The sequence below is a fragment of the Trachemys scripta genome, chromosome 1 (genome assembly GCF_013100865.1).
Source record: "Trachemys scripta elegans isolate TJP31775 chromosome 1, CAS_Tse_1.0, whole genome shotgun sequence".
NCBI classification, from domain to species: domain Eukaryota; kingdom Metazoa; phylum Chordata; order Testudines; family Emydidae; genus Trachemys; species Trachemys scripta.
The window spans coordinates 80,814,634-80,837,383 of record NC_048298.1 but is presented as its reverse complement, the minus strand read 5'-3'; the positions used below and the strand labels follow the sequence as shown (position 1 = coordinate 80,837,383).

General features: G+C 42.7%; 1 protein-coding gene across 1 annotated transcript in view; it reads left to right on the top strand.

Annotated features, from left to right (window-relative positions):
• LOC117877483 (uncharacterized protein C3orf20-like) overlaps nucleotides 1–22,750 on the top strand; it is a 58,445-nt gene that overhangs the window by 13,460 nt on the left and 22,235 nt on the right. Inside the window, exons 4-8 of the mRNA XM_034771025.1 lie at nucleotides 7,222–7,375; nucleotides 8,633–8,864; nucleotides 10,495–10,599; nucleotides 12,197–12,476; nucleotides 15,069–15,185. Of these exons, the coding sequence (XP_034626916.1) occupies nucleotides 7,222–7,375; nucleotides 8,633–8,864; nucleotides 10,495–10,599; nucleotides 12,197–12,476; nucleotides 15,069–15,185 (888 nt within the window). The remainder of the gene's footprint in view (nucleotides 1–7,221; nucleotides 7,376–8,632; nucleotides 8,865–10,494; nucleotides 10,600–12,196; nucleotides 12,477–15,068; nucleotides 15,186–22,750) is intronic.

Genomic DNA, 22,750 nt, shown 5'->3' with positions numbered 1-22,750 from the left:
AGTGCTGTACTCATCTTGGCGCCCTCCCCCCCCCCCCCAGCTGCTTAATCCCAGGTAAAGAAATTATGCCCTCCCGCCCTTTAATTCTTCCTAGGGGGATCCACCCTGGTGAAAAGTGGACGGGCCAGAAGAGGGCCATGGCCCCCAGGCCCCCCCTGTTCCGGCGCCACTGAATTGCAGGTTTAATGTCCCTGGAGGCTTCAGCCCTTCCATTTTCTGTTATCAGCCTTGTCTTGTAAAACAAACAGTGTACTCACAGCAGTATTCTGCTCTTTGCAGTGCAAGTCTGAACAGTCTCTCCCGTAGTCTAGGCCTGGATTAGCTCTGCCACTGTGTTTTATGCTTCATTGGGTTTGGATCACCTACCATATAAGATTTTACTCTGATGCAGGGTAAACAAACTCCAGCTTTATTGTGACTGCTTACATCATGGCTTCTTCAGTCTCATGGCTTTTCAGACAGTTCCCCAGGTGGAGTCACTTCCAAGCAGCAGGGCCGGCTCCAGGGTTTTGGCTGCCCCAAGCAGCCAAAACCAAACCAAACAAAAAAAGCCGCAATCGCGATCTGCGGTGGTAATTCGGCAGGAGGTCCTTCACTCCCAGGTGGAGTGAGGGACCGTCCGCCGAATTGCCGCTGAATACCTGGACGTGCCGCCCCTCTCCGGAGCGGCTGCCCCAAGCACCTGCTTGAGAAGCTGGTGCCTTGAGCCGGCCCTGCCAAGCAGTTCCCCCCAGGAAACAGTATCCTGCCTGAAAGTGTCTGCTAACGCTCAGGGCCGGCTCTAGGATTTTTGCTGCCCAAAGCAAAAACAATTTTGGCCACCCCCCCGCCCCAGTTCTTTAATTACCCCACCCCCGGCCCCACCTCAACTCTGCCCCTTCCCCAAATCCCCAGCCCTGCCTCCTCCGCCCAGGCTCTCAAGCCTAGGAGGGAGGGAGGGGGAGAAGCGGTGCCCGCTCCGCGGCCACTCGGAGTCTTCCCCTCCCCCCAGGTTTGAGAGCCTGGGAGGGAGGGATGGAGGGGGAGACTCCGAGTGGCCGCGGTGCAGGCGCCGCTTCTCCCCCTCCCTCCCAGCATCCCAAACCTGGGAGGGAAGGGGAGCAGCGGCACGCGAAACGGCCACTCGAGATCTCCCACTCCCCAGGTTTGAGAGCCTGGGAGGGAGGGGGAGCAGCGACGCGCGAATCAGCGGTTTCGCGCGCCGTAGCAGCAGCAGCAGCGGAGGTGAGCTAGGGCGGCCGGGGCACATTTTTAGGGGCGGCATTCTGGCGCCGGCCATGCCGCCCCTAAAAATGTGCCGCCCCAAGCACTAGCTTGTTTTGCGGGTGCCTAGGGCCAGCCCTGCTAATGCTAGCCTATTGGTACAAGCAACAGCAATTTGTGCTGAAGCTTTCTGAAAATCTGTTACAAGACTTCTGAGGCAGCTGCATCAAGGCACTGGAGAGTGTTCCTTCTGCAGTGATTCAGAAACTGAGAACAGCAGTAGGTAAAGTTTTGCTGCAACAGTCACACATCTCCCCGCCCCTTCTAAAGTAGCCTATTCTGGCACTTGAAGTTGATGTTAATCAGCTGAAGTGCTGCTTTTGGGCCAGATGTAGCCCCAGCCAAGTGAGTCTGCATGTTTCAATGTCAAGAGCCAGCAGTAATCACTGCTTTATTCTGTTGAAGCTAATACTGGGACCAGTGTTTTCCCTAAGAATTGGAACGAGGGTGTTCAAATTTACGGGGGGGGGGCCCTGGAAGGATCAGGGCTGACGAAGGTTGAGACTGGAGGGTGAAAGTGGGCAGTATGGCACCATAGTAAAAACTGAAAAATGTTTCATGACCATTTTATTAGCTTTAACTCATGTTTTAAAATCATCACACAAATTAAAGTTGGCTACTCAAGCCTTCTATGAAGCACTACAACTACATTCTTCTTGGTTTCTTGTTATAATTTTGCACAACTCTGTTAATGAACTTCTTGAATGCAATGCGTTCCTCTTTGGTGGCTTCTTGTGTATCCAGCACTTCCATTCCTTCAATTGATATGCTCATTAGTTCATTCATATGATCAGGCAGAAGGCGACTTCTTTCAGAACACAAAATTCTATTCAGTGATGACAAAGAACGCTCAACTGTGGCTGTTGTGACTGGAAGTAGCAAGAGATGAATTCCTACTTCTTTCATCCCAGGAAACATAGCCCAAAGATTGGGTCGAGCCACTAGTAGTGATAAAAAAGAAGTTGAAGTCAATCTTCATTCATTCGTCATCTGATATTCCACTCTGTGTTCAAATTCTCTATTCTGTCCATGGCACATGGCAGCCCCATTGCTGGTAGTGCCTCACTCCCCTCAGCTGTCGGTGTTTTATAGGACAGGGATCTGTAAAAGCTACGTAGAGGTTGAGTAAAATCTAGAAGTCGCTGTTGTAGATTTTTAAGAATCAAGTCTGTGTACTTTTTCAGTTGTTTTAACAAACACTTCTTGTCCTCTTCACTTAAGGATTCAACATAAATGCCTTCATTAGTCAACTTCTGGACTGAAGTCTTTGCTTCTTCTAGTATTTTTTCAATGGATATCTCTGATTGATCCAAATGTAGCTTCTATTGCTGGACAAAGATCTACTCCTGTTGTAGCAGATGCCTGGATGGCATTGTTTAATGACCCAAGTGGTTTCAACAGTAGACTTACGAGAGAGAGAATGGCAATAGTCTTCTCTGAAGGTAGTAGCAAAAGTAATGTAGTGTGTGGTATCTCTTGCTTAAATAGAAAGTAGGATGCGACACCCGTGTTTGTTCGCATGAACTGTGTTGTGTCTCCAGCATTCTTAACAGCCTCATTAAGTACTTCTAAAACTGGCTTTGAAAGTGGGCTTATAAGGCTTTCAGCATGTTGATGCACTCCAGAGGCCTGGTGTTTTGCAGCCTTTTCACGTAGTTTGTCAGCATTGGCTTTGCTGATTGGTCTGACAAACCAAGCTCCTCCACTTTTACCAGTTATAGCATTGGAAAGCTTTCCTTCTTCGTAAGCTTTTTTGCAAGAGGTGCACCAGTAGCCATCTTTTGTAACTTCAATAAATGGGAACACTTTGACCGACAAACACTGGGAACTGTCTTTAGGTTTTGGAGACGCTGTTTCTTCAGTAGGTAGCTGTATTTGTGCTTCGGGCTGGTTGGATGTAGATATACCACTTGAACCTTCAAATGACATGTTGATATATTCTTGGTTCTTGATGTGTTCTTTACCTTGGTCGGTTTTTGAGGCCTTTGAGTGGAAAAATCGTTGCATTGGTTTTTGTCTTTTCATTTTCACTTTGACCACTGTTCACTCCACTGCTCTGTTGCCAATGGCCCTGTGCCGTCACCTTCTGCTGCCACCTGCCACTGTGACCTCTGCGAGTTGGTCTCTTGAGGTTCCACCCAGCTCTCAGTGATTTCAGCTGAGCTCTCAGTGGGGGAACCTCGCTGATAGTGCAGGCTGGGCCATCTCTTCCACAGAAATACTGTCCCACAGCAGGTCTAAGCACTTAGACCTGATTATCAGTTATTTCAGCTGTAGTGGTCACTTAACAAAGCAAAAAACTATCTATGGAGCCTAAACAGCTCTGTCTTTAAACAGTGGAGAGGGGCAGGTCAAATAGTACTTGTGACTCAGGCAGATGATCAAGCAAAACACCTGTCCCCACCCTCTCTCTTGATGCCCTCAATCAGCACAGGCTAAGTACAGTTCTACTGCCCTTTACTCATACAATAAGAACAACAACGCTTCATTACTCCCCCACCACCACCCCACCCCGCATTCAAGTGATTTGTAACCCAACCCCAGCCAAAATCTATCACTTGGGTAACACAGCTCTGTTTGCTGGATACCTAGGTAGATTAGGTGTGAATGTAAATACAATCTGGTCCTGAAGCCTTTCCCCCCAACTCATCACTAGCTATCAGGGAGAGCTCAGTGAGGCCTTGGCTACACTTGGGGATTCACAGCGCTGCCACGGCAGCGCTGTGCATCGCGAGTGTAGTCGCGCCGCCAGCGCTGCGAGAGCTCTCTCGCAGCGCTGTATGTACTCCACCTCTCCAAGGGGAATAGCTTGTAGCGCTGCGAGCGAGCGTGCAGCGCTACAGGCGCTGATTACACTGGCGCTTTACAGCGCTGCGCTCGCTGCGCTCGGGGGGGTGCGTTTTCACACCCCTGAGTGCAGCAAGTTGCAGCGCTGTACAGTGCCAGTGTAGCCAAGGCCTTAGACTTTGCTTCCAAATCATAATTTGAAATTATTAGGTTGGCCAACATCACCAAAATGAATGCACTGACATTGTCATAAAAAACAACAGCTGTATAAGGAAGCTAGTCTATGTTCATACTTTTCAAATCTATACTTTTTCAGATACACATTTTATCATACACTGTATATGCTTTTAAAGTGTGTATTAATGTTTCAATTTCAATTCAAATTTCCAAACAATCACTAAATTGGCAACACTGTCTGTAACTAGTTCACAAAACTGGGGGGGGGGGGAGAGTGTTGGGGAAATTCAGGGGGGTCTAGGGAAATCCCTGGCTGGGTCTCATGTGCCCCTGCCAACAAATCCAGAAATACATGAAGAAAAAGGTTGGTAAGGCAGGTTTTGGTGGGCCATCATAGGAAGGAAAATGCATGGTGTGAGAATTTTCAAAAACTCTGGACCTTCCCAAAGTGGGCAGAAGGGAATCCTAGTCCCACCAAACAATATTGACGTTAATGATGTCTCCATCCGCACTGTGTGAGGAGGCAGGACTGCCCAGAATCACTTGTTATGCCTAACAAAACCACTCTCAGATTAAAAATACACCTCTACCTCGATATAACGCTGTCCTTGGGAGCCAAAAAATCTTACCGCGTTATAGGTGAAACCGCATTATATCGAACTTGCTTTGAACCGCCAGAGTGTGCAGCCCCCTCCCCCCCCCCGGAGCACTGCTTTGCGACGTTATATCCGAATTCGTGTTATATTGGGTCGCGTTATATCGGGGTAGAGGTGTATCCAGAGAGATGTCAATAGGTACAGCAGGTGTAAAATAGAGGTAGAGCGTGCTTTTGGGAGGCTGAGAGCCAAATGCAAATAGCTGCTGACTTACAATGTTAATTCAATGACTAATCAAGCCATTATAATGTTCTCCTCCTGCGCTTTACACAATACTTGTAAAACCGAAAGGGAGGTCTTTGAACAATGGAGTGAGGAAGCAATGGGACTGGCAGCAGTCTAGCCAGACAAACAAGCTGTGGCAGGTTGAGGTATAATTTACAGAATCCGCACCCTTCTTCTTGCATCCTACAACAGAGGACTAAGAGTATGTGTTATGATGACAAACTAGATTACACAGTATAATGGATCAGACTAGAAGATGGTGGCATTTACTAGTGCCTGCTAACTTCCAATCGTGGGAGGCTTTGAAAAAGTCTTCTCTATCTCCTCACTCTACTGATAACTTATATTCAAAATATGCTTTTAAATTAAAGATCTCATATATATTATAACTAGGGCTGTCAATTAATCGCAGTTAACTCACACAATTAACTCAAAAAAATTAACTGTGATTAAAAAAATTAAGCGCGATTAATTGCACCGTTAAACAATAGAATACCAATTGAAATAGATTAAATATTTTTGGATGTTTTTCTACATTTTATAATATATTGATTTCTATTACAACACAGAATACAAAGTGTACAGCGCTCACTTTATATTATTTTTTATTTCAAATATTTGCACTATAAAAATGATAAACAAAAGAAATCGTATTTTTCAATTCACCTCATACAAGTACTGTAGTGCCATCTCTTTATGGTGAAAGTAACTTACAAATGTAGATTTTTTTTGTTACATAACTGCACTCAAAAACAAAACAATGTAAAACTTTAGAACAAGTCCACTCAGTCCTACTTTTTGTTCAGCCAATCACTAAGACAAACAAGTTTGTTTATATTTATGGGAGATACTGTTGCCTGCTTCTTATTTATAATGTGAGAAAGTGAGAACAGGCATTCACATGGCACTTTTGTAGCCGGCATTGCAAGGTATTTAAGTGCCGATATGCTAAACATTCGTATGCCCCTTCATGCTTCAGCCATCATACCAGAGGACATGCTTCCATGCTGATGATGCTCATTAGAAAAAATGTGTTAATTAAATTTGTGACTGAACTCCTTGGGGGAGAATTGTATGTCTCCTGTTCTGTTTTACCCACATTCTACCATATATTTCATGTTATGGCAGTCTTGGATGATGACCAAGCACATGTTGTTCATTTTAAGAACACTTTCACTGCAGATTTGACAAAACGCAGAGAAGGTAACAATGTGAGATTTCTAAAAATAGCTACAGCACTTGACCCAAGGTTTAAGAATCTGAAGTGCTTTCCAATATTTGAGAGGGACGAGGTGTGGAGCATGCTTTCAGAAGTCTTAAAAGAGCAACACGCAGATGCGGAAACTACAGAACCTGAACCACCAAAAGAGAAAATCAACCTTCAGCTGGTGGCATCTGACTCAGATGATGAAAATGAACATGCGTCGGTCCTCTCTGCTTTGGATTGTTATCAAGCAGGTCATCAGCATGTCCTCTGGAATGGCGGTTGAAGCATGAAGGGACATATGAATCTTTAGCACATCTGGCATGTAAATATCTTGCGATGCCGCCTACAAGAGTGCCATGCAAACTCCTGTTCTCACTTTCACGTGACACTGTAAACGAGAAGCAGGCAGCATTATCTCCTGCAAATTGTAACCAAACTTGTTTGTCTGAGCGATTGGCTGAAGTAGGACTGAATGGACTTATAGGCTTTAAAGTTTTCCATTGTTTTAGTTTTGAACGCAGTTATTTTTTGTAACATAATTGTACATTTGTAAGTTCAACTTTCATGATAAAGAGATTGCACTACAGTACTTGTTGTAGGTTAATTGAAACATACTTTTTGGTTTTTACAGTACGAATATTTGTAATAAAAAATAAATATAAAGTGAGCACTGTACACTTTGTATTCTGTGTTGTAATTGAAATCAATATATTTGAAAATTTAGAAAACATCCAAAATATTTAAATAAATGGTATTCTATTATTGTTTAACAGTGCAATTAATCACAATTAATTTTTTTTAATCGCTTGACAGCCCTAATTATAACATTATTTCAAGGCTGTTTTGGCAACATTAAACATCAAATATAACTTTTAACTGTGTTTTTTCTATTTTTTAAAAAAAAAGCCAAAGTTATCAGAGTTGGTGAAGACACTTGAAATTCCAGAGGAGAACATAAGCCATATAAATGACTTCAGTGCAGCCAGAGAATTAAGAAAACTACAGCGGAAGATCAAGACTATTTTGGATGACTGGCTGGAACATTATCGAATGGCTTTTGGTCAGTCTCTGTAGAAAAACATTTTAGTGATGATTTTAATAGTTTTCAGTTTGCTTTTATTTCAGTGGGTACTACAATGGACAAACTAGCTCAAGGCCTGTCCTTTCTCTTCTTGATCTGCAGTTTCAGACTTAATTTTATAGAGTGGCTTTCTGGCTTTAAAATATTGTGCATTGAAACAGATAGAAGGGCAGATTGTGAACTTCTTAATCACATTGGTGAACAGTTATTCACACGAAAGGTTCCTGTGAAGCCAAGGTGACTGTGGAGTAGGGTATCACGCAAGGTGAGCAAGAGAGGTGGGTTCTGGCCCTTAATGAGGAAGGCACTAATGACAGTGTCACTTCCACATTTCTCTGATTCATGGCACTGTAACTTTTGTTAGTGTTTGGGATTAGGGAAAGAAATAAGTTTTAAAAAAAACAAAGAGTATCTTAATGGGTTTTTTTGGAGCTAGATATTCCATATACATTTGCTACTACATTTAAGCAGTACATTATAATAATACATGTATTTATATTGGAATTCCTGTCTCGGCATGAAATTCATGTCTGGGCATTGGGCCAAAGTATGAATTATGCACCACTTAAGCCATATTTGGTCATTTAAAAGGAACTAAAGTGATGTATAGACCTCATGCTGGTCCTTTGCACAGGCATGAATTTCACCCACTGAGCACTGGCTGCATAAGATATTTCTTAAACTAAATCCACTAGACCATGGTATTCTAGTTCAGTATAATCTGGCATTGCCTGTATTTTATTCCCTCCAAAGAGAAAGATTCCATAATATTTGAGCCCTCTTGTAAGGAACATGAACTTGAATATGATCTTCCTTAGATATTATTCCATTTCTCGTATATCTTCTCAATACTGTTAATCCTGATGATTTGTATCAATTCCCATGCATAAAAGTAGCACCAGTACAGCAGAAACATACATTTGGTTGGGTTTTTTACTCCCCATCAAAGTTACATCTGATACAATAACCAGTCCTGCACACTAAGAGCAAAATCTTTCTCAAAGCTGCCAGCTCCAGGAGCACATGAAAAATATTAGAACCAAGATCTGCCATCTGAGGGAAGAATTTAGACTTAATTTCATAATTGATCTTGTGCTCCTGAATACACAGTAGAAGAGTTCCACTTACAGGCACATGACCACAGCCAATTGCAGAAGAAGGGCTTAGTTTTCTGTTGGTTTGTTTTTTGTCTTCTAAGACTGACATCTATGGTGTGGTGGTGGTGGTGTATTTCAGAAATTGATTTGCCACACATTCACAAAATACCTGGCCTTCCTCAGAGAGCTTTAAGAAAACGCACAGTGCAGTCTGCAGCTGCTCCCCTGGCTACCTCAATCGTACAGAGAGCACAAGAGAAGAACAGAGAGGACAGTGGAGCCTACGAGTCAGACAGCTCTCTCTTGCTAGCTCGTTTTCAATCAGTTCCTGCTCACAATATGCAGTGGGAGTTGTCGCCTTATTCTCCCAGGTAAAAAAATATAAAATCATTTCTCACTGCCCACCGAAATGTTTCTATTATGAGAACTTAATTGTGCATTCTGGTGAATTTTAGGTTATTCTAGTGGTTTGAGCATTGGCCTGCTAAACCCAGGGTTGTGAGTTCAATCCTTGAGAGGGCCACTTGGGGATCTGGGGCAAAATCAGTACTTGGTCCTGCTAGTGAAGGCAGGGGGCTGGACTCGATGACCTTTCAAGGTCCCTTCCAGTTCTAGGAGATGGGATATCTCCTATAATTAAGCTTAATTATCAGTGACATAGAACCGATTCTTTCACGTATCCCCCCTTGTGGCACTGTAAAAATTACAAGAACAAGTTAGTGACAGGAAAACCACGAGAGGTTTGGGAAAGTATCCTGAACTGATCCTGGAATACAGTTTAAATAAAACATTATCTTTACTGGATTATCATCATACCTTTATATTACAGTAATATCCAGCAGCTTCATTCAGGAGTGAGGCACCATTGTGCCAGAAAGAGATCTTGGAGTCTTTGTGGATAGTTCTGGAAAACATCCGCTTAATGTGCAGTGGCAGTCAAAAAAGCTAACAATGTTAGGAACCAGTAGGAAAGGGATAGATAATAAGACAGAAAATATCATAATACCACTTTATAAATTCAAGGAATACCCACACCATGAATACTGGGAGCAGTTCTGGTCACCCCATTTAAAAAAATATATATTAGAATTGGAAAAGGTGCAGAGATGGGCAACAAAAATTATTAGGGGCATGGAACAATTTCCATATGAGGAGAGATTAAAAAAACTGGGACTTTCATTTTAGAAAAGAGATGACTAAGGGGGGATATCAGAGGTCTATAAAATCATGCCTGTGTGGAGAAAAAGTGTTAATTACCCTTCACACAACACAAGAACCGGGGTCACCCAATAAAATTAATAGGCCGGAGATTTAAAACAAAGAAAAGGAAGTACAGTACTTCTTCACACAAGGGGTGTCCTGAGCCTGTTTGCCAGAAGCTGGGAGCAGACAACAGGGGATGGATCATTCAATAATTGCCCTGTTCTGTTCATTCCCTCTGAAGTCTCTGGCTTTGGCCACTGTCGGAAGACAGGATACTGGGCTAGATGGACCATTGGTCTGACCCAATATGGCCGTTTTTATGTTTCTATGGGTTGTACAGACACATGACAACTCAGACCCTGACCTGAAAATCTTGCCTTTTAAGGCCCCAATCTCCCAAATGACTTCACATGGGCAATATTAACTTGCACGAGGCCTAAGAAAACTTGAGATTTAGTTCTGCTCTGCCTAGAGTGCCAGTTATATAACTCCCATTAACCTATTGGAGCCATGCAACTAAAACCAGAGAAATGTAAGGGGTAATTTTTGTTCTCTGTGTAACCCATAGTCCTTACTCTTGCAGGTGTATGGTTCTGAATCCCCTCCTATTACCAGCTAAATTGCTTCTTTTGTTTACACCAGTACATAACAGGTGACATCATTATCAGTTAATTGAAAAAGGATTTCACTTATGTATATGCACCATATATAGGTACATCTTAGTACTGCAGAACACTTATCTGCTTTGTTTTCCTGACATTTAAATGACTGATTATTTACTGTTATTTTCTCTTGCAGAATTTCCTCTTTAGTAAACAGCAATATCAAACCAGATCAGCCAAATGTGCCTCAGTTCAGTTTAAATAAATGCACTCCTGTATTACAGAACTCCTACGTATCAGGGTAAGGAAATCTGAGCAGGAACTGGACAATGTTGATTCTTAGTAACTTACTGACAAGCCATTTACAAACAAGCATTTACTGACAAGCACCTTACAAACACTATTTGTTTTTTCCCGTGATTCAACACAATTATGTATGATTTCATTATAATACATTAAGAAGCATAGTAATTCTGTACACCAAAGTAATTTATTGTTGTCATACTTGAGATATCTGCGGAGAATGAGGTGATGTATAAGGAGACGGTCACATTCCACTACTTCTCCCTGTTAAGGATTTGCTGCCGTTTTTACTGATGCAGAGGTTCCATTAGCTATTTTCTTAAAGCAAATTTGCATTGTATTTTTCTTTTATTTAACTGAATTGTGATACACAAGCTCAGTGATACCCTGCCATGGGTAAAGCAAGTAAAGGAACAACGTATTCAAATTTACACATGACCAGCCTATAATTCCATGAACCATGACACCAAAGCTCAAGTGGTTTCTTTTTGACTCCAGAATGCCAACATGGAATAACCACCCTGTTTTATGTCTATATTATACATAGATTAAAACAAATGTCTATTGTCTTCCTCCTGTATACAAGATCCCCTCGTTTCTTGACCCTCCTTCACACTTGTTTCTTATCCTTCTGTTATTTCCCTAAAAAGCAGCTCCTTACGCCATACAATATTCAATATACAAGGTCTAAGTATTGGATTCAAGCCAACCTTTATTCATAGCTCTTTCCATTGCAATTCCTTACTCCTGGTACACTCATATAGGGACTGATCCAACATGCTCTGATAACAATGGGAGTCTTGCCATTAACATCAATGGGCTGTGGATCAGACCGGTAGGCTTCAAAATTCTTCTTGTTGCCTGCACCTTAGAAAAGATTTGCCTGCTGTGAGGAAATCATGTTGTGACGCGGGCGTGGCAGATTCTCTTTTACTGAAGCTGTGTGCAAGCCTGCAGCGAGATAGTACTTTGGCATTTTCCCAAGAAATAAGATGACAGCTTTGCACTTCGGCAGCACATCTCATCCAAGGAATTTTCAAACATGATCTAAGCTTCACACTACCTTTGTGAGACCAGTAACACTAATACCCACACAATTCAGGCTTAACTTCTGTGACTCAATGATTAAAACAGACAGCCAGTTGTAGTGTATTTATAAGGGCATGAGGTGCACGTGAGACCTGCAGAAAACCGGGGAGTCAGACTGGCAGACTTTGAAGTTTGCATTCAGGGTTGAGCAATTTTCAAAGCCTACTTGGCCAGTTCATCCAGTTCGGGAGAGCACCATCCAGCTTTCCCATCTGGCGAGCTCAGCAGCTCAGCTCCTGCAGAATTCAGGAACACCACAGCATCAGCGATTCGGTCACACCTCTGGAAACGTCAGCCCTTCAACTAGCTGTGCATGTTGATTAACCAGAGTTCAGAAAATTTAGGTTTGACCCTGCTGTGCTGTTTACAGATTATGGTTTAAAAGATGCTGTTCTCTGTATTCAGTTTATTTGACATTCTATTTAACTTGCTTCTGTTTTCACTTTAGCACCAAAGCCTTGACTTGCCCTCTAATTTTCCCCTTTGCTTTCTATTTCTCATGACAGCGATAAGCTATGGTTTACATCCCATAGTGCTTGCCCTGTTGTCCTTCGGAGAACACTGGTGGGGCAGGAAGGAAAGATATGCAGATGTAGTAATCATCAGATTCCATATGTATCAGACCTGGAGTATGATCATCTTATTAACAACCAGATGTCTGCCCTGGAACAAATCATGGTGATCTGTGTGTCTTCTTCATTGAAAACAAATGGGGATCCAAGTGAAGACAAATTAGAGCAGCTCCACGAGAGGAAGAACAGGAACAGAAGTATGCCATGTATTCAGGTGGGTTTCATGGGAGTTTAGCACATTTGAAAATAGTTTTTTAATAAACAACCCTTGGATCCATTTGCTGTTTATCCTATCACCAAAATCTGGACAGTACTCTCACCATTTGTGTACTCAATATGTTTACATGGCTAGGAGAATATAGAATAGTAAATTAATCTAAAGATTTTCTCTTCACATTTATGGGGTCAAGTTTAGTATGGTATAAGGCAGGGGTTCTCCTTTTTCTTTCTGAGGCACCCCCGCCAACATACTATAAAAACCCCCACAGCCCACCTGTGCCACAACAAATGTTTTTCTGCATAGCCAATAGATTAAACGCCCAAGGCAGGCATTAAGGGGGTAGCAAGCAAGGCAACTGCCTGTGGCCCCACCAGGGCCGGCTCTGGCTTTTTTGCCGCCCTAGGCAGAAAAGCCACGCGCCGCCCCCACCCCCACCCCCAACGCGGCAGGGGAGGGCGGAAAGCCCGGCTGGGGCTCTCCGCTCTCCCCAGCGGCCAGAGCGCCGGGAGCAGGGCGGAGAGCCCGGTTGGGGCTCTCCACTCTCCCCGGCGGCCAGAGCGCCGGGGGGAGGGCGGAGAGCCCCCGGTGGCCAGAGCGCCGGGAGGAGGGCGGAGAGCCCGGCTGGGGCTCTCTGCTCTCCCCGGCAGCCAGAGTGCCGGGAGCAGGGCGGAGAGCCCAGCCAGGGCTCTCCGCTCTCCCCGGGGGCCAGAGCGCCGGGGGAAGGGCGGAGAGCCCCCAGTGGCCAGAGCGCCGGGAGCAGGGTGGAGAGCCCAGCCGGGGCTCTCCGCTCTCCCCGGCAGCCAGACCGCTGGGGGGAGGGCAGCGAGGCCGCCGCGGCTCTCCGCTCTCCCCGACTGGCTGGCGCGCCCAGCCAGGGCCCCGCTCTCCCCGACCGGCCGGAGTGCTGTGGGGAGGGCTGCGAGCCTGGCCGGGGCCGCTCTCCCCGACCGGCCGGAGCGCCGGGGGGAGGGCGGCGAGCCCAGTCGCGGCCCCACTCTCGGGCCGGAGCGCCCCGCCACGCCGCCCCCCTCCAGGCGCCACCCCAAGCACATGCTTGGTGGGCTGGTGCCTGGAGCCGGCCGTGGGCCCCACACCACAGGGCGCCCTGCGAAGCTGAGTTGGTTGGGCTTTGGCGTCAGCCTTGGGCAGCTTGGGCTTCATGCCCTGAGCCCCACGGAGTCTTAATGCTGGCCCTGCTCTTCGGTTTATTTTGGTGGACACCCTGAAACCGGCTCGCTGTCCCCCAGGGGGCCCCAAACCCCTAGTTGAGAACTGCTGGTGTAAGTGCACGAGCAACTATGTTGATGAAACTTATGTACACAGGGACTGGAACAAGATGTAAGTTAAAAGTTGGAGACAATAGTGCATGGTGGTTACTTTAACTTACCCACTTTTATTGTTGTGTTTCTTGTGTCATTTTTCTTCAAGTCTCTAGGGCCTTGTCTGCGCTGAGGATGTCCTGATTCTTTTCCTCAGCAATGCTGGGAATGGAGCACTAGCAGAAATCTGATCCAGATGTTTCTATCATCATGTTATCTAGTCTTAGATGGCATGATGATAAAAATAAATGCCAGTGGCTGAGCTACACTAATGCTTCCCACCATTACTAGCATTGCTGAAGCTGTTGGAACAAGGTTGGGAGGATTTCAGAACATCCCACATAGTTGCTGCCTTGATTGATGTGTACATAACACTAGTTTAAGCACCTGAACAGGTCCTTACAGATGTGTAACTTATAACCCCTCAGAAATCGGCCCCATACTATATATCAATTTAAATTAATCTATGTTTGGGAAAAAAATAGGATATAAGGGGTGAAATCCTGGTCCCACTGAAGTCAATAGGAGAACTCCCTTTGACTTCAGTGCGGCCAGGATTTTCATCCAAGAAGTTTAAAAGTGGAGGCTGGATCAAATACAAATTTAATACCTCCAGGCTGCAAAGAGGAGTAGAACTGGCACCACTCTTAAGTGTCTGCTAAGAATTTCATGTCAGGGTAAGTGCCATGCATGTGGTTCCACATAAAAGAGAGGGAAGGAGAGGCTCCTGGGAACAGGCGTATTCATGTGTGCATATTGCTCTTCCCTTCTGGAGACCTGGGTTCAAATCCCACTTGAGTCACGAGTAAAAATGGGGTTTCGTGTTTTCTATCCTAGTCCTCGGATATTTGTCCACTTCATAAAACCCTATACTCCAGCCTTCTAATTAGTTCCTTCATGCTAGCAGTAGGATCACTAGTATTTTGAAAGTCAGGACTCCAGTACATTGAGAACTAAATGAGAAGCATGCACCATAGCTGGCTGCCATCTGTCCTTTCATAAGCACTAGATTTAATTTTAAACTTACAGGTATGGTTTCTTTGAAGAAGTAGCAAATTAACCTACAAGGAGAAATCCAACAATTATGAATACTATCTCCAAAAACAAGTGTGCTCAGAACAGCTGCCTGCCTCAGTCACCAAGAAGATAATTAGTTCAGTTCAGCTCATCAGGATTTGTGCAGAGGGAATATTATGCACTGATGATTGGTTAGAATAAGATTTATAGCCTACATATTTCTATAATTGCACTTCCTATGTTGCTTCAGGGTCGCCTGGACTCCTATCGTCTCCTCAAATATGACGTCACCTCTGCAGATGAATTTACAGGTCATAAAGGTTCATTACTGGTGCAAAGGCATAATGTTGCTCCGGGCATGTTTTTGGTATGTTAAAACTGTTACCACTATCTACATGTACAGCTAAATATTTTACTCTGAATGATATTACCACTATATTGGAACAAGCCTATGACTTCTGATTGTCACCATGCTGCACACTGTGTCTATTCAGACCCTCGTGGCAGTAGCCAGAACAGTCTTTCTTCAGAAGCCCAGGGCCCTGCCATTCTCATGCCTTGATCTTAGCTATTTGCAATATAGGACTTGTGATACAAATTGCAGTATTCTAATTCTGCCTAGCAGAGGACTGCTGTACACATGCCACTAGCCAGTTATTTAGAATGTGAACCATGTTTCTTTTTCAGTTTCAATTACAACAGTTAGTTTTCATTGTGTTTCTATTAACATGGCTCTATTTCATCTATTGCAAAAAAGCTTTGAAGGCATATCAAACAGGGTATCTCAGTCTTTAACAAGGGGAAAAGCATGACCTTTCAATCTTATTGAAAACCTTTTGCAAATCAGGAAGGAGTTTAAATCGAACGTACACATTGGCTAGTTTTAGGTTTAATATAGTATTGTGCCAGGTTTGAATTCATTAGAACCCCAGGTAGAAGACATACTAATCTTTTAATACTTGAGTGACTGATGCAAAGATTTGGCCATAATAATTTATGTTACAACTCAGCAATAGTTATAAAAACTATACAGAAGAGTTGATTCTTCAGCCCTTTAGTCCCATGCAATATTTGGCTAAGGATGGCTAAATATTGTCGAACTGCATCCATTATTATTACACTGGGATCAAATTTAGTCCCTGAATCTCCATGTGAACACCACCACAAATGCTGTTTTTCCTTTAGTTATTCTTTGTTTCTTTCTTCTAACAACAAAAGTCTCCATTAATGACATAGTGGTTATTTCCCATAAACCTGTTACCGATAGAGATCGGCAATAATCATTTCCTGCATTTGCTCAATATGAATTTTCAGCACTTGCTATGGCATTCAGAGTATAGGAGCTTTAATGTATTCTCCATTCCTGAGAAGAGTAACATTCAAAACTGTTTCCATCAGTGAGAAGCCAATTACTTTTAAAATAAAAGGCAAAGAAAAACATTCCACATGAATATGCCCATCCATGATCAACTTATCCGTCCACTGGGTGACACTGTCGATCCACACAAAGTTACTGGATTGCATCTAAAACTGGAGAAAGTGTGTCCAAGGAAGATAAAATTTAATGTTTGACATTTCATTTCTCTGCACACTATTGCCACGTGTAGCATTTTGCATAAAATATATTAACTTCTTCCTTGATGGTGCAGGGTAAATTTGTCAGATTAATGATATAACTAAAAAGTGGAAAAAACAAAGCCCCCACTCTGTTTACAGAGCTGATCAAAATCAGTGAAAAATAAATTGGTCATTTCTTAATGAGTGGAAAAGGAGACAATACAAGGTAGCTGAGCCCAATGTGTAGTTCATTGGGCATCACCACACACTTGCCAATGGAAAAACATTTCAGTCTGAATGACCCACCAGCTTGTGATACAAATGAGCACTGCTATAACAGGACTGAGTAAAGATGCTAGCCAGCTACATAGAGATGTTTTGGCTCTGTTCCATATCACTGTTTTTGCATTTCCATATGGAAGTGGTTTAGTGAATATGAAAAAAGTTAGGAGGATAATTTAAAACTTTATGATTAATGTTAATCCAGATGTTTACAGCAGTTCATGAACTTGCCTAACATTCGCAGTCATTTAGAAGGTGTAGACAATGAATACATAGCAGTGGTCAATCTGATAGAATAAAATTTCCCCTTACCTAGAAAGATGAACCACCAGTGTGTGTTCAGTATCAATTCTATAGCCAGGCCTGAGAGAGATAAAAGTAGTACATGGAGTCCAAATGCAACTGGAATTGGTCTACTCGTATGGCCTTGATTATTCTTCCTAGAAATAGGATGGTAATTAGCAAGGTTGTTAATGTCCAGAGATGTTTTCTTAAACAAGGACTAAACCACCATGTTTTGGTGTGGCTGGCAGCTTGGCTTTCTGAAAGGAGGTATTAACAGTCCTTTTCAATAACAGTCCCAGTGTCTTTCCACTGGCAAAACAATCAACCAGAAAAGAGATGGGTCAGTTTCATAGGTGACTGGTTACAACTCCCTAAGCGTACCCAAAACCTTAAAAATGAAACTGGACAAAAAACAATCCATACAGATGGTGCCTTCCTTACTATTCCTATGAAAGCATTCAAACCACACGGAATCGATTTTAAGAAATAAGTCGATTCCTTATAGCAAGAACCACGTGACTTTCCATGCTGAGTCAGTGCAGGTTAATCTGCCAAAAAGACTGATGGCAATTTAGGAAAGTTTCACCAGCATGGACAAGAAGGAGAAAATGTGACCACAGCCACACCACAGAAATGCAAATATTCTCCATGAGCCCTTTGACCAGATCTACGTGAAACTCCCAGCAACAGCACTCCAGCCTTCTGCCCTAACTCAGGTTATATGGATACTATGGTGATTTGCAAAGTCAGTGTGGGGGGAAGGATGCCTCCAACTGCTACTCTGTGGTCACAGACAACAGAGGGCCATAATATTCCACAGACTGGCCCAAGAGCTGAGTAATAAATTACCTCAGAACATTCTGGAACCTCAGAGAGTCCATCATTCTCCAGTGGTAGATCCACTTAAGAACCAGGAATGGTGCTGACCTCAGCCTAGAGGAAGTAACTATCTAAGGGCAAAGGGGGTACTGTGCATTCCGATTAGGTATATGTTTGCGGTTGACTACGGGCTTCTCAGGTTTTGAAAAACCAGGATACAAGTAAATTGTTGAAAGTCACATGGAAACTGGTTGCAGAGCCAGAAACAGAACCTTATTCTCCTGACTCCCTGGCCGGTTCCTTAGCCACAATACTATCTTTCTTCCCCTTCCCTTTTTTTCTTATTACTTTAAAGTTGTATACAAAAGAAAGCTGACATCTTCAAATACAGATATCAAGTATTTCAATTTTGCTTGTGTTTTAAGTTTGTATGTAGCAAAATTAATATTTCCTGGAAGGGAAGGGATTCTTTTAAGCCCTGTAAATTTAGGAATGCAAAATTAAATATTTTAAATTTTTTACCTCAGTGCAGCCAACTAGATTTCCTCTAATTGAGTCAACACCCTTGTTAATTTCTTTAGATGATAAGGAAAAAAAAAATCCCCAGAGGAGCACAATTGTCATCTATGTCCTATGATGAAAAGACAACTCTTAGCTTGTCTAAAAGGACAGTGTCCATCCTCAATTTCCTATTTACGTAACTATTAAACCAACAAACACAATCAAGTAATGGTAAACAAAAAGAAATAAGTAAGTTGTACAAATTTAAATAACTTCATTAATCAAAGGAAATAAAGCATTTTGTGATATGAACAATTTTATTTTGAACATTTTTCCAAAAGATGATTTAAATGCCTTGAAGAAATAGTTTTACAGAAGCATTATAGCAATGCAGTTTGCTCCCAGGGGCAGCCACATCTCTCTGAACATGGCATGCGTTTCCTGCCATGCGGACAAATCCACTCCCATCTTAGGAGTCTTTGGCTGGGATTCAATTCCTGTGCCTACAAAACATTAAAGAGCTGTACGCTAAGAGGGGAAACCAAGATTTAACACTGCTTTTGGATAAAGTGGCTTTTCAAAGGCATTGTTTGCGCTGAATTAAAAAAATAAATAAATACACCTCCTTCATCTGGCTTATCTTTCTTCCTTAAAGAATTTTAGCTGCTCTGGCCAATTTAGATGCTTTTTTCAGCTTGTTAGCGTATATGTGATTCATGAAGAATTGACAGAATATTGAACTCATTAATCTGACAGTAACAAGGCATGATATATATTACCAGGAGACAAGTTCATTCTTAAACTGGAATGAGCCAAAATACAGGTACTGTAATAGCTGCAGGGAGGATGGTTGTAAGTCATTGCATCTGAAGCTGAACGTGAGGATAATGCAGAGGCTTCAGCTGGTATAGGATTTGGCTACCCACCTTCTCCTTGGCTCAGGCTGATGTAGAGCACATCAGGCCTGTGCTCAAATCTCTCTACTACTCCAGTCGGCTTCCAATGCCGGTGTAAGGCCTGGGTCCTAATTTTCAAAACAATTAACGGATCAGGCCCCAGTTACCTCGAAGACCAACTTGTGACCTATGAATGCCCACAACAGTTGCTTTTTTCTAGGACTACGCAGATCACAAAGCCCAGGATGAAGCATGTGAGGGCTGTGGACAAAACTTTCTCTGTTGAAGGGATCCTGCTATGGAACAATTTTCTAGAGATCAGGTGAATCCCACAGTCTTAGCATCTTTAGGAAATCTTGCAAGCCTTCCTCCACCATAAGTGATACAATTCAAAACACCTCTTTTATTCTAAAACCCCTTTCAACTGCCCCTCATATCCCACTCCACCCCCCAAAAAACCCCAAACCCTTATCTCAAGGAGAGTGCTGATCCCATAAAGGGAGGAGTCCCAGAGATTCAATGAAGTCCTCTAGTGACTCTCCTGTTACTATTGATTTTATGTGGAAGGTGCTCATATACGGATAGGCATTATATAAAACTAGATAGATAAATGGAGCAGATGTACAGTCAGGCTGAACTGTCTGTATGAATGTCCTTATAAACCAGGTTGAGATCCTAGCTCCCTGAAATAGAGAGGAGACCCTTATCACCAAAATCTTATACATAATGGTGTACAGACCTGATGGAGGAGACTTGCCAGCCTTCCATTTGACATCAAGAGCAGAGCTCCTTCGGGGAAATCTGAGGTAGGTACAGTAAAAGCTTTGTTATCTGGCATGTTGGGGAAATGGTGGGTGCTGGTTAATCAAATATTCCGGTTAACAGAGTTATACTTGACCAATGGAATACCAATTTTCAAAGAATTAGAATATAATAAAATGAATACGGTATAAAATACAGTAATACAGTACACAGGTATTCACCAATCCAGTAGTAGTCCTGCACTGCACAGTGGTTGGTTTCTTGAAGCACTTAGGTGTATACAGGTAACCTACTGTATAGAAAACTTTTATCTTATGACACTATATATCACTATGGGCAGCGCATGGCATACACCCAGATCACTAAAAATACACTTAACACTAAAACTATACTGAACATAATTTATTTTTTTTTTGATAATTCAGAAGGCATTTCAAGACTCTTGCAGTGCCTCAGGGTCATCCTTATCAACATCAATTATCATTGTAGATGTGGAAGGTGTAGTAGATTGAGCTGAATCTGTAACGACCCTATGACACACCCTGAAAACCGCTTTTTTGAATAAATCCCTGATATCAGCTTGCTTACTTGTCTTCTGCCTCAGAATGTGTTATTGCATAACCTCCTGGGCAGTATACTAGTCCCCGTTACTAGTTTGAAGATTTGTATTGGGAGATATCAGAAATGCCAGATAATAGAGCTTTCCAGTTGATAAAGTGCCGGATAACACAGCTTTTACTGTAACTCCATTTGCCCCTTAGCAGAGGAAAGCACTGCCAGCTCCCTATGATACAGACTGCAAACTTTGGACTTTGTCAGTTTGTCCACTATACAAGAGGGATTCATTCTCTCTCAGCCTGTTCAAAGGGATCACCTTGAAGTTCTCCAGATCCAAAACATTCAAGGCTAATCATCCTGGAATCCAGCTGAAATTATTTCTGCCTTTTTATGCAGGGTAACCATTTTCCGCTGCCAATGATCCAGGTGATTTTGTTTTGTCATAATCTTTCAACAGTAAATTGAATGTGCATGAATTGTCAGCTTAACAGGCAAGGAGGCTGAAGTCCTCTATCCACAGGAAAGAAACAGTATGTCCATCAGCTGTACAAGCTTCTTCATACTGTTATCTCAACCCAGTACTGGAAGGACCACCATGTGGAGAGGAGGGGACAATTCAGTCTCTAGGCCTATTCCACCCTTGGCATCTCTACCGAGACTGGTGCAGGGATGCCAGTTTGCTTCATTTATGGTGGTGATCCATCTACGTGCCTGTTAACAGCAAGACTGGGACCACAAAGGCTCATTCTATAAAGGCCACCAAGCAGCCACCAGATGGTAACAACTTTTGGTCACTACTGTACAGGGTTGGATTTAAACTAGCAACCTAGGAGTAAAAGGTTCTGCATTCCATTGCCAGTTCCCGTAGCCAGCCAGCCAGACCTCCCTCCAGAGTGTTCTTTCTTTTCCTTCAAGGCAAACTGGCTAATCTGAAAGGCAAACATACCGGTAGTGCTGTTGAGGAAACAGTACTTGTAGCAGAAGCTACACTACAAGGTTTAAAAAGAAAAAAAAAAGATTTTTTAAAATAATAATAATAAAAATAAACCCAAAACCAAACAAACCACAAAAAAACCCACAACATTTATTTTTTCAGTTTTTAAAACATGTCCATCACAGCTCCCTTTTAGGACATTTACTCATTAAAATACAAATTTAATGACATATTATCTAGGAAAAAACAATCACAGTGCTCAGCCAAAAGCTTGTGTAAACAGAGGGAATTTAACTGCCCTCAATGTTTAAAAACAAAACAAAACATAACACAAAACTTGAGTCTCACCATCACCACAGAGCATCTATAACATGCCAGGAACTTAACAGCCAAAGTGAAAAAAATAACCCAACTAAGAAAGAAGCAAATGCCCAATTAAACTGACTTCCAAGTGGGAAAACCATGTAGTGAGGCCAGGGGACTCAGAAAGTCCTTGGGTCCATTCCTTAGCTTTCTAGACACCATTGATCCTTAGTGGACTAACAGATGTACCACAGCTTCTTGTTGATAGTGTGCCCAGGAAAGGGGCCGTACTACAAAATCCCATCAGATGCTGAAGCTTCCATTAACTTTGAACTGTGGAGGAAATTTAAGAGATTTTTGTGCGCGAAAAATCTTTATTTTCAGTGCATGTACATACACACTCCCATACCAACACAGAGTTTTGCTGAGCCACTTCCTTCACGGGAAGCAGCCAGTGTTTGTGAATGTGTTTTGAGTAGTGAACTTTGCGAGCTTGCTAATTATCTGAAATGGTAGACAGAAAAAAGTCAGGGGACCAACTGCATCAGTTACAAAAAACAAGTGGGGCAGACAGAACTTGTGATGAACATAAAAACAACACTTTTATTCCTTTCATCAGCTTGAGAGATGCAGAAAATACATAAAGGAAGTACACCACTATTTTTGTTGCTTAACGGCTCTGTTGGAAAAAAGAGATCCAAAAGACTAAGAGGAATTGATATGGAGACATACAATGCTTACAAAACAAACCCACAATCACAAATAGACCACTTCGTATTTCAGCTTGTTTCTATCTTTTTGACACATAGTACTGCCTTTTTTTTTTTTTTTTTAAATGTTCAACCTCACCTTTGACCTTTTTGATTTGGCAAAATTAGGGACAGAAAAGGAGGAAACAAAACAAAACAAAACAAAACAAAAAACAATCCTGTTTGGCCCGGCTTGTTTGTTATGCCTCGCTTAGGAATTTCAGTTTGAGGCCATTTTTTCTCCTTTCAGGCAATTCATTTGCCAGAACGATGTCTGGAAGGGGGG